Source organism: Ascaphus truei, chromosome 1, assembly GCF_040206685.1.
Source record: "Ascaphus truei isolate aAscTru1 chromosome 1, aAscTru1.hap1, whole genome shotgun sequence".
NCBI lineage: Eukaryota > Metazoa > Chordata > Amphibia > Anura > Ascaphidae > Ascaphus > Ascaphus truei.
The window spans coordinates 271885514-271898757 of record NC_134483.1 but is presented as its reverse complement, the minus strand read 5'-3'; the positions used below and the strand labels follow the sequence as shown (position 1 = coordinate 271898757).

The 13244-nt window shown below is 44.1% G+C and overlaps 1 protein-coding gene across 1 annotated transcript; it reads right to left on the bottom strand.

Annotated features, from left to right (window-relative positions):
* Positions 1–251: 251 nt before the first annotated feature.
* Positions 252–10653, bottom strand: LOC142496135 (uncharacterized). The gene is made up of 4 exons (XM_075602614.1): positions 10570–10653; positions 6007–6094; positions 1711–1788; positions 252–1345 (listed from the first exon to the last, which is right to left on the bottom strand). The coding sequence occupies exons 1-4, from the start codon at positions 10651–10653 to the stop codon at positions 252–254; spliced, it is 1344 nt and encodes a 447-aa protein (XP_075458729.1).
* Positions 10654–13244: the final 2591 nt, after the last annotated feature.

The following is a 13244-nucleotide window of genomic DNA, read 5'->3' as shown; positions in this document are numbered from 1 at the left end:
CAAAGTCAATGGCAGCTTCTCTAAACTTAGCAACTGGCTCCTGGTGGACCATTACTGAACAGACGATTAAAACATAAATATTTAGAACACTATTCATTAATTAGGAATGTTCACATTTCCAAAACTTCACGTGTACAAGAACATACTTGAAAGTTTGGAAACAACACAGTCTTCAGCATACATACAATAGTAATTAGATAATATGAAGTCAACAAAACAAGGCCAAAGACATATTTTCTGAATTATAACATTTATTTTTTTTGTTCCTTTTGCGAGCGAGTAACAGGCCTGCTTGTTGTCTCTTGAATTTTCCTTTTTCTTTTGCCACCAACTTTAGGCACAGCAGAGCCACTTTGAGTGGCCTCTGGCACTTCACGGGCAGGGCTTGTGGGCAGTGACTCACCTACAGGGCTTTTGGGCAGTGACTGTTCACCTACGGGGCTTGTGGCCAGTGACTCACCTACAGGGCTTGTGGCCAGTGATTCACCTACAGGGCTTTTGGGCAGTGATTCACCTACAGGGCTTTTGGGCAGTGATTCACCTACAGGGCTTTTGGGCAGTGATTCACCTACAGGGCTTTTGGGCAGTGATTCACCTACAGGGCTTTTGGGCAGTGATTCACCTACAGGGCTTTTGGGTAGTGACTGTTCACGGACAGGGCTTGTGCCCACTGACACATGTGAGCTAGTTGGTAGACACTGCACAAGTGATGGTTGGTCTGTTTCATGTGTGTCTTTTGTTGTTTTTGACCAAAAACTGGTCAGTAGTAACTGCTTGTATTTTGTTTTTGTGGGCTCCTTTGTAGGTGTCAGCTGCTGATTTTGTACAGATGGCAGTGGTAGTATGTCGTCAGGAACCTGCACAGCAATCTCTGCTACTTGACCGGTAACATTTGGGCCTGGTGAATGAATATCAGATGAATGTGGTGAAAACTGACCTGCATGAACAGATCCTGGCTGGGAGGTGTTGAATTGTGGTACATTAGTCATTCTCCAGTAATTAGCTTGTGTTTGCTGAACAACTAATGCTTCGAATGAGGTGTTGATTTTTTGCAACTGTTTCGGCACTTCAATGAAGACTCTGTGGAGATGTGCCAATTGTGAAACTGTTTCTTCCTGCAGTGCAATCATCCTTTCCAGCACTGTCATGAAGTCAGAATGGCGACGATTTTCTGCTTCCACAATTTTTCCCTCAGAAGCTACAATTGCATCGTATGTCGTATTTGCTGGACGATTTGCCGGTAAAACAGTTTCAATTGGAACGTCTTCATGGTCACTTGCTTCTATTTGTGTGTGTATGGCGGTGGCGTCATCATCATCATCATCATAATCCTCTTCATCATGTTCTACAAATAAATGTACAAATTATTAAATGTCATGTTAATCTCTGCTGTGTTACTATGTAATTGTACTGTGTCATAAGTAACAACTAACATGTTTCCATACGTTTTATAACCTCACATTAAAAACTACCTTGACTTAAGAATAATGTTTGGACTCAGAATGAAATATGAGTGAATGAAAACTTGCTGTAAACTCACAACTCCTACATGATAGTTAACATCACTAACACAATACAAGTTGCCTTACACTTCATTTTCACTGACACTAAGTAATCCTATTTAAAGAAGATGTGCAAAACAAATAATGAACATGACAACATAACATATAGAAGAGCACATATTATATGGCCACCAACTGATACACTCACCTTCTAGGTGTGTTGAGCTGGCTGACCCAGGTGAAGACACTTGTTCAGTCTCAGGTGACACATGTCCTTCAGGGGCAACTATATATAACAATAACATAAGTTTTACATTTACATGTGTAAATATTGAACAAACAGTTATTGTATGTTCTGTATTTATGAGTACCTAACAGCATCATTTCCTTAACCCAAAATGTGTGTGTGAAAGTGAACATAATTAGTTGTAATAACAATGTACATGCCTGTGTACTTAGAAGTTTTGAGTTCCCTAACATACAACATACTATGGTTCTGCAGTAATGCGTGAGGAAAAATACATTAAATTTGTACATAAAAATCATATGTTGTGTAGTGATATCAGTATCATAATGTACATAACTATCATGAGATGACCATTCACAATGGTTATCATGAAGGTGGTCATATTGCAAAAAATGTTGCTTTTGGTAGAGGATATGTGTGGTACATTAATATAAGATGTGGCACACATGAATGTGGCTGTGACTAAACAAGACAACACATGCAGTGTGTGATAATGTGTCGTTGATAGTAGTTCAACTATAGATATGAGTGAACTAATGTGTGACGTACGGTTTGATAAGTAATGAGTTGTTGGGGCATTTAGTAGCTAAAGTGAAGCTTTCAAATGAGTGTGATTAACTTCAGTTGTGCTAGTCAGGTTGTAAGAACGGTATTCCCTTCCCCAAAAAGCCTAATCAGCCACACCTTTCAATTACTTGAAACAGGTGAAAATGGTGTGAACTAAGTTGCCCCTAAAATGAGGCTGTAATTAGTGTGTGTGCTGAACCCCACCCCCTCTGTTGAAGTGTATGCTGTGATGAGATATTAATTGCAGCTGCTTTAACACAATGGTAGATGAGCTAAATAGTCGTGTGCAGTTTTGAAGTTATGAAAACAATGACATAAAATATGATACGTGTGCCTCATTATGCTGTCTGTATATGAGTTAAAGCAAAAATGGACCTTTTCATAAACAACTATAGATGTGTTAGTGCAAGTGATGTTTGTAGGCCGTTGCATGCAATATATTTGATGCATGCTTAAAATAGGCAGTAATGTCATGTTCGTCGGAGTAAAATAAATAAATACACAATAATATTCTACATATTTCTGTTCTGTACCTGTAGCTAGTAATAATTTCTCATTAACATGTGTTACACATGTGTACTACCCTGTTGTTCCCCATCTTCGCCCACCATCAATTGCTTCCACTGCAGCAATGCATTTTGGGAATTCACATGTAAATGAGCACGCAATGGCACGTGCTATATTAGTTACTGCTTTTAGTAGGACTACAACATATATGTCTATTTAGATATATATATATATACAGAATCAGACATATACATATATAGATGCAGGTATGCTTATATTGTGAAGACAGTATAAAAAGCAGTGTAACTATGCAAAATAACTGTAAGCAACGACACGCCTAGTACAGTAATATTTCTCACCTGGTGGAAATTGTGAGGGGTAAATTCCTATATCACGGTCACCAGGTAAGCCTTCCACGACGACGGGAAGTAATTTTGCCCGAAGCAGCTCCTCCAATGGACTTAATATGAGACGTTGTGGTGTGGGCCCACCTCCAGTGCCAGTAGCATGCACGCGTTGGTGTTGTATTTTCTTTTTCAATTTGGACCTAATATCATCAAATCTCTTGTGACAATTCCGCTTGTCCCTCACATGATTCCCACACGCATTGACACCAATGACTATTGTGTCCCACATTTCTTTTCTGCTTGCTGAACTTGTCCGCCCTTGAAAAACATATAAAATATATGAGGTAAATGAATAATAATATAAGCACCAGTTTCCTACACTGCTAGCTGTTCCAAGAGGTAGCAAACATGCTGTTTTATGTGTAATATGTGAAGCACATGAGCATTCACTACTAAACCTATACATGTAAGCAAGGTTGCATTCATATTGTATGCAGTTACTGTATGGCAAATTGACCGCCTGTGTTTAGTTGTCCTTGTAAGGCATGATAAAAAGCTGTGTTTCCAGACTAATTAACATAGAAAGATATTGTGAAGCCATATTTGCATATGAACAAAACTCAGATGACCTAGGATCACATGTATTTGAATAATAAATGTAAAGGTACACTTACCTAGTAAATGTCCATATATACTGTCATAGTGCTCCAGAATGCCAGTGACAAGAGCTGTATTTTCCTGGTCATTGAAGCGAGGATTACGTGGCTTCTCCACACGTTTCTTCCGAGCAGGTTTAGGGTCAGAGCTTGGCTGGTGCTGACTGGACTCTCCTTCTTCCAATGGAAGAGCCTCCAAAAGCTGCCCACCAGCAAGCACGCCACCACCATCCACCCCATCAGCAACTGCGCCACCAGCAGCACTCCCAGCACCAGCACTCCCACTCCTAGCACCAGCACTCACACTCCTAGCACCAGCACTCCCAGCACCAGCACTCCCACTCCCAGCAACAGCACTCCCACTCCCAGCACCAGCACTCCCACTCCCAGCAACAGCACTCCCACTCCCAGCAACAGCACTCCCACTCCCAGCAACACCACTCGCAGCACCAGCACTCCCACTCCCTGCAACACCACTCTCACTCTCAGCAACATCACTCCCCTGAACAGTACGTTCTCTCCGACGCGTACTCCCACGAGTAGCACTCCCACTCCCACCAGCATCACTCTTCCCACGCTTTGCGGGCATACTTGCAGCACTCACAAAAAACAGACAATAAATGTACAGCCAATCACACGAAACACTTCCACATATAAAACAAGACAAAGATGTAAACAAAACAACAATGGACAAAGCTCACCCAATACACAACAAGTCTCTCAGTCAATATGCAAATGTTCAAACAGCCAGCTCTGTGCGTCTCTCTCTCTCTCACTCCCAACAACACAGAGAATGAATAGCAGTACACGTTGCCTTTAAATATGGCGCGCAATCCAAAACATGCTTGTTTCGCCTGATTCAGCAAGATTTGTGATTGGGCAACCTAACAGCACCCCGCCACGCACGCCGATACACCTGTGTGTGATCGGCTAATCATCGTGAGAGTGGGCGGATTTGTTTTCGGGTTGATTTTGAATGTATTCGGCACTTACTGCATACGGAGAGGAAAAAACGCCAATAACATGACTAATCGGTAAGATTGCCGATTTCACATAATCGACGCTTACTGCATGAGGCCCTATAAGAGAACCAGGTCCGGAAGGTGTAAAATCGAAGCCCTACTTACAAAACTCAGATTGCAAGTCAGCATTGATTGTTAGGAAATGGCACGATAACTCCTGCTATTCCTCTGCACCACGCCACTTGAGCGACCTCCTGCAACTCCCTGCTTGCTCCGGATGAATTCACCGTCACTTGGGGGCGGGTCCTGTGGATGCGTGCTTTAACAATATCCTCCGTTCACAGCTGTAATCCGGCCGCGTCACTCAAGTCTCTCCTCAACAACTACAGCTTTCTTGTGCTGGCACGTTACTTTTCCATAGCGCACCCCCTTGATACCAAGCTGTTTCCCATATTAATCTCCAAACCAGGAGCTCTATGTGTGGGGGGAGGCCTGTGCAGGTTCTGTAGTAGATTTTCCTGTGGACTGGAACGCCACAAGGTTCTCTTCTTCCTCGTTTCTCACACAATTTACAAAAAGAAAAGGCTCCTCTGTGCTTCCTCCACCACTTTATTTCTTCATCTTCTCTTTCCCGGAAGTGTGCACTAAAGTGTTCACACTACACTGCACTACCTGCTAGGTGGGAGGCCAGAGCTGATATAAGTGTTACATATTGATATTCATTTACATATTTGGCCACAGGCATTGCACCCCCACAGTGCAGCAATCACTGAGACTCTCTATGACAGTAGATCCTTTCATTTCTCTGTATAGGTTACTCATTAATCATTCAGAGTCTGGTTTTTAGCTACACTTATTTAGATGTATGGAAAAAGAGAAAAATTGCGGCAAGAAAAGTTCTTTACCTACTGTTCAAGGTGTGGCTTCAGTCCTTTCCACAGAATGATTCCGCTGCCTGAGTCTTTCAGAGGTTATTCACCAACCTCTGTATATATATGAGTAGAAAAAAGGGGGGGGAAAGTCCTCGGGCGCGTCACTCTGCTCCCAGCTCCACGACGTATGTTACGTGTAAAATAGAAGAGAGAGGGGAGGGCCACAATAAAAAACAACTAAAAGTTATACACACTTCTTTCTCTAGAGTGGGAAGGGAGGGGTGGGAGGGGAAAAACAGAGGAAGAATGATATTACAACACACTGTTTGGGTAGAGACACGCTCACATGGAATTTCTAATATCATGAGCTGGTGTTCTCTCCTCAATACGTGATGAAACAGGTTGTAGGTGAGGAAGTGCCCTCTGGTATCTTCCTTGACAAAAATAAAAGGGAAAACAAAATAGTGCAATACAATTTAATTAGACAGTGAGTGAATAAGATTTAAAACTTACAAGCGACCGATATTTTCAGGCATAGAAAGGAGATGTCGCCAGACTCCACAGCATATCCCTTTTTGGGTTGCAGTGTTGCTTCTCGGCTGATCCCTGCTGGCAAAAGGTCTTTGTATCTGTATGTGGGGATAGTTCTGGCTGCAGTGTGGATACTTAAGCCCCTTGCACAGGCTATGTTCTCCTTCGGCCGCCTATCTCCTCCACAGATGCAGACGTTTTTTGGTTCTTCCAAGCCACCGTAGCGAGGAGTTTCTTTTCCCTGTATCCTGGCCCAGCGTCTTGCCGTCTGCGCATGCGCACGCGCAACGGACTAAGGAAGCTGAAGACTGCATCTGTGGAGGAGATAGGCAGCCGGAGGAGAACATAGCCTGTGCACGGGCCTTAAGTATCCACACTGCAGCCAGAACTATCCCCACATACAGATAAAAGGTTGCAACGACAGGAACCAACGGGTAACTCTCGAGTTCTTTTCTTTATTTCTGTGCATCCACTGTAGTGGTGCGTGATCTGTTATGAGTGTAAAAGACCTGCCTAAAAGGTAATATTTCAATGTGTCTGTTGCCCACTTTACGGCCAGACACTCTTTTTCCACTGTGGCATATCTTTGTTCGTGGGGACACAATTTGCGACTTAAATAGGGGACCGGGTGTTCCTCTTCTCCTACAAACTGGGACAGTACAGCTCCGAGACCTACTTCGGAGGCGTCCGTTTGCAAAAAAAACTCCTTTTTAAAATCCGGGGCTACCAAGACTGGGTGACTACAGAGCGTTGTGCGTAGGTCTACAAATGCGGTCTCCGCATTACCGTTCCATTTTACAACCTCAGGTGCCTTTGCCTTTACTAGATCTGACAGCTGTGCAGCCCGGGTTGCAAAATGGGGTATAAATCGCCTGTAGTAACCTACAATGACCAAAAACGTCCTAACCTGTTTCTTTTTAAGGGGACGGGGCCAACTCTCAATGTCCTCAACTTTATTGAGCTGGGGTTTTACTGTCCCCCTTCCCACAACATAGCCAAGATATTTTGCCTCTGCTAGGCCGACTGAACATTTAGCTGGATTGGCTGTAAGACCCGCCTCCCGAAAGGTTCTTAACACTGCTTCAACCTTTACTAGATGTGAGTCCCAATCTGGACTATGAATAACTACATCGTCTAAGTACGCTGAGGCGTAGTTCGAGTGTGGGTGTAACAACTTATTCATTATTCTTTGGAAGGTTGCGGGCGCCCCATGAAGACCAAAGGGTAAAACAGTATACTGAAATAGACCATCAGGTGTGGAGAAGGCCGTTTTCTCTTTTGCTGACCTCGTTAAGGGGATTTGCCAATAACCCTTTGTAAGATCTAAAGTGGTTAGAAAACGTGCCCTCGCCAACTTCTCAATTAACTCGTCTACCCGTGGCATAGGATAGGCATCAAACTTCGAGACTTCGTTTACTTTTCTGAAGTCGTTACAGAACCGTATTGTCCCATCTGGCTTAGGTACCAAGACAATAGGGCTGGACCATTGACTATGGGACTCCTCAATTATGCCTAGATCTAGCATTTTCTTTACCTCTGACTGAATAGCCCCTCTTCTAGCTTCTGGGATTCTATAAGGTCTTATCTTAATGACTACCCCAGGCTTGGTGACGATATCATGAGAAACCATCCTAGTTTTCCCTGGTACGCTGGAAAAGACATCTCTGTTCCTCTTTACCAAATCTACAGCTTCTCTGTGTTGTTCAGGCGTAAGTTCTGCTGATATTTGAACACGTGGTTCCTCCCCGTTCCTGGATTCGTTAGCTACTACAGACAGACATACCTCTCTATCCTTCCAGGCTTTTAATAGATTTATGTGATAGATCTGCTCTACCTTCCTCCGGTCTGGCTGTCGAATTTTATAATTCACCGGGCCGACCTGTTCTAGAACCTCATATGGCCCCTGCCAATGTGATAACAGCTTGCTTTCGGCCGTGGGAACAAGGACCATTACTCGATCCCCTGGCCGGAAGTTACGAACCGTAGCCTGTCTGTTGTAAAGGTTCCGTTGGGCCCTCTGTGCCTCTTCTAGATGCTGTCTGACTATGGGGGTAATATGCGCAATACGGTCTTTCAAATCTTCCACAAATTGGACGACATTTTTCTCTGGCACAGCTTGTTGCTCACACTCTTCTTTGAGGCTATCCAGAATCCCTCTTGGGCGTCTCCCATACAGGAGTTCAAATGGGGAAAACCCTGTAGAGGCCTGTGGTACCTCTCGGATAGCAAACAAGAGATAGGGCAACAAGGTGTCCCAGTTCTTCCCATCACTAGCGACCACCTTTCTCAACATCATCTTCAACGTCTTATTAAATCGTTCTACCAGTCCGTCCGTTTGCGGATGGTACACAGAGGTTCTTCGGGACTGTATTTTTAGCTCTACACATAAATCTCGCATAAGCTTAGATGTAAACGGGGTACCCTGATCTGTCAAGATTTCTTTCGGTATCCCGAGTCGGGAAAATACCTGTAACAATTCCTTAGCTATAGCTTTGGAGGAAGTGTTACGTAAAGGTAGTGCCTCTGGATATCGAGTGGCATAGTCTAGGATCACCAGAATGTACTGATGACCCATGGCAGATTTTTCCAAGGGACCCACTATATCTATGGCAATCCTCTCAAATGGGACCTCAATAATAGGCATAGGGATCAATGGTGCCCTCAACCTTGGTCGGGGGGCTGTCAACTGACACTCGGGAGAAGAGGTACAGAATATCTTTACTGCATTATATATTCCTGGCCAGTAAAACCTTTTTAGGATTCTTTGCTGTGTCTTCTCTACGCCCAGAAGACCCCCCAACAAATGAGAGTGTGCTAGCTCTAGGACCTTCCTCACTAAGGAACTGGGTACCAACAATTTTTCTATTTCTTGGCCCTCCTCTTGGCTCACATGGTATAACAAGTCATTCTTAATATAGAAATATGGATAGGATTCCTTTGTGTTTCCTTCTACCGGGACCCCATTAACTTCTACCGCCTGGCTAAACCCATTTTTCAACTGGGGATCATTAGCCTGTTCTCTACCAAAGTTAGTTATGGACAGTTCTATATTCCCAAAACCTTCCTCATCGGGAGTTTGGTCGGTTACCTCCACGGGTAACTCATATACCTGAGCCTCAACAGGCCCTGTCTTGGACAACTCTTCTCCCTCTGGTCTCTCTCCGTTAGGAGTAGTGACCAGTGCTAACTGGGGTGGGGGTGTACCTCTTTTTTTTTCGGTCCTATGTTCTCGTTTTGACTTAGGGGTTTTAGAAACCTTGGCGACTAATTCGGGGTCTGAAAACGGAAAAAGCTCATCTGGTGTAGGATTGTTCAAGGTGAGCTGTCCTCTGATCAGGGTGTCAAAACCAGGGAAATTACAGCCTAACACTAGGGAATGGGGTAACTTTGGTACAACTGCTGCCATAGTTTCGATGACTTGCCCCTCGACCTTTACTTTTATCAGAGTCGTGGTGTACGGAAGCGTACATCCATGTACACATAATACCTGCAACTTCTCACCCTGGGGTAACCGGAGAGGCTTAACCAACTTCCCGGATACCAAGTTAATATTGCTCCCTGAGACTACCAGTGCGGAGACTGGTTTTCCATTTAACATCACCGTGGTGAGGAAGTTGTGGGTACGTTTTCCCTCGTGGGTCATACCCACCACTCCACAAAATTCAGATTTCACAGAACCATATGCACACTCCATTGTCTCACACAACTGTGGGCAGTGAGCCTTAATATGCCCCGTCTCCCCACACTCAAAACAAACAATTGGTCCAGTTCGTTCTTGAAACCCTTTCTGAAATTTAGAGTTTCTGTCCCTATCCGGGTTTTCTTCCATCCGTTCAAATCGTGTGAACGGTCGTGTGTCCTGGCGCCAGCGCTGGCCTCTACTGGTCGTGTTTGGACGTGGGCTGTAGTTGGTGCGAGTGGGGCGTGACAGTTCACGGGTAGCCAGAAACTGCTCCACTGCGCCTACCATGGCATCATAAGACAGGGGATCTCCCTGTCCCACCCACTGTTGAAGGTCCTGGGGTAACGCTCGAATGAAGTGGTCCAACACCACCATCTCCAGGATCCGTGCCGGGCTATGTTCCTCTGGTTTTAGCAACTTGGTCGCTAGTTGAATCAAATCCCATAACTGGGATCTGGGCAGCTTCTGTTCCTGGTATTTCCACTTATGGAACCTCTGTGCACAAACTGCGGGAGTCACACCAATCCTTGCAAGGATTTCGCTTTTCAGACAGTTATAGTCTGCTGCGGCTTCTTCGTCAAGGTCACAATACGCTTTTTGGGCTTCCCCCAGTAGAAAGGGTGCGATAATCCCAGCCCATTTGGAGCAGGGCCACCTTTCCCGGGAAGCGATTCGCTCAAAGGACCTGAGGTATACCTCGACGTCATCGTGCGAGGTCATTTTCTGTAGGTACTCGTTCGCCTGGACGGGCCGCGGCGGGGCCGTACTTGACAAGCCCATTTTAATCTGGGTCAGCTGCTCAATCAGCTGCTTCTGTGTGTCTGCAACAACATCAAGCTGGGCTGCATATAACCGGTTCGTCTCGCGTTGTGCAGCCGTGCTGTCCTGTCCCTGTTTGTTAGCTTCTTGCTGGACAGCGGTGCTGTGTACTAAGGCCTTCACAATGTCCTCCATAGTGGCACCTACCGTGTGGACAGTTTCCACCAGACGCAATCTGTAGCTCCGCCCCTTTTACAGGGTGTTCGACATCCCACTTCTGACGCCACGTGTGACAGGATGGTCGTGGTAAGTGAGGAAACAACACGTCTTTTCCGGTGAAATAATGCTGATGGGTTTATTTGTCCAAAAACGGTAACTAAACAATGGGTACACTGTCCCTTTAAAATTGAAACGAAACAAAAATCCTAACCCCGGTCGGGGTACTAGCTAAACAAAAGTGTAGGCTAACTATCTGGCTGGCTAGCTAACCTATTCCAGCCCAATAAAGTACAGCAAACGCAGTTGGCTCCTTACCTGGGAGCTTTATTCTTCCCTCTTGGGACAGGATTGCTTTGGGCAGCTTGTGTCTGTCTTACCTCTATGCCTCAGAGAGAGAGACTGCCGCCCCAGAGGTATTTCCTCTTCCTGTTTTAAAGCAGGTGAAGGAGCTTAATTCAAATCACCTGTGGTCTGCTTGACAAGCTGAGTTAACCCCTCGTTTACTGGATAGCATGCATACTGCCATCTCCATTCACATACACGGAGTCAATGACCCTGTCACAATATATATATATATATATATATATATATATATATATATATATATATATATATATATATATATATATATATATATATATATATACTGTTTATATATATGCAAATACAACTGTATGCTCATCTGCATGTCTTAGGCAGGTCTGCAACCCCGCCTTTCCCCATTATCACCCAGCATACAGCACTTCCACTGCAGCAAGGGATTCTGGGAAATGACTTAACTCAGTATTATGGTATAGCCTATCCCATAGCCTCTTTGCATACCCAGTTAAAATCAACCCCACACTGATGAGACCCATTAAGGTCGAAACAGCTGTCTGTGGGTGGTTTTCTGGGTATGCACCTTAACCCTGGCTGTGCTCAAAGCTGTGACCATGCAGCAAGCTTAAGCCTATAGGGAACCATGTTCAAAATGGTTTTTGAGGCAAAAAGTGACACTGTGTGCTCATTTGCATGTCATTTCCCAGAATCCCTTGCTGCAGTGGAAGTGCTGTATGCTGGGTGATAATGGGGAAAGGCGAGGTTGCAGACCTGCCTAAGACATGCAGATGAGCATACAGTTGTATTTGCATATTTGCTTTCCTGTGGAGGGTTTTTGTCACTTTTTTTACTCACCATAACTTAACTCAGTATTATGGTATATATATATATATATATATATATATATATATATATATATATATATATATATATAATATATATATATATATATATATATATATATAGTTCATGTTTATTTTTGGTAACATAAATAAATTGCTTTGATGCAGTAAGCACCTTCTCGGGAGGTTAGCGTGGGGCCGTGGCGGACGCCTGGCAGGGAATAGTGGTCGGGGCAGGGGGTTTTGTGTGCAGGGAGAGGGGGTCTGGTGGAGGCATGCGACCCGTGCAGGCAGTGCCGGGTAGGAGCGAGCCGGTGCCCCGTCGCAAGGAGAGGCATACGGGATGCGGGCTGGCCCGCCCCCCTCCCGGTGTCTCATGGTTTCCCGCAGCCGAGGGGCTGGCGGCGCTTGCGCTCCTCCACGTGGCGGGGGGAGCACAATGGAGAGGCGCACGCGGTCGGGGGAGGGGGGAGGGGGGAGAGTGGAGCAACCAGCCATACAGCTGGAGAGGCGGCTGCTCCTGCGGTTCCCCCCCCACTCCCTTCGTTCAGGGGACCGTGAGGGAATAAAAAATACTCGGGGCACGTGGTTAAATAAAGAAATAAATAATTAAAATAAATAAATAAATAAAAATAAATAAATGTGGGCTGTTTACACATTCTGGTATGTGGGTATATATATGTATGTGGGTATATATGTAGATGGGTATGTATAGGTATATGGGAATATATATATGGGCATACATGTGTACGTGTAGGTAGATAGGTGTATATACATGCATGTATGCTTTTGGGTATGTATATATGTGTGTGTGTGTGTGTGCGTATATTTATATTTGTCTGGATAGATGCATATATATGTATGTGTATGTGTATATGGGTATATATATATATATGTGTATATATGTATGGGTGTATATATATGTATATGGATATATAGGTGGGTATATATGTATATGGGTTTATGTGTATGTGTATACAGTATATGTATGGGTAGATGTATGTATAGGTATTTATACGGGTATGTATATACATGTGTGTGCATATATGCATATATATATATAGGGGTCTGAGTATGTAGATATGGGTATTTAGGGCTGACATGTGCAGGTATGTGCGTGCAGATATGTGGGTGTGTGTGTGTATATATATATATATATATATGTATATATATATATATATATATGTGTGTGTATATATGTATGTATATATATATATATATATATATATATAC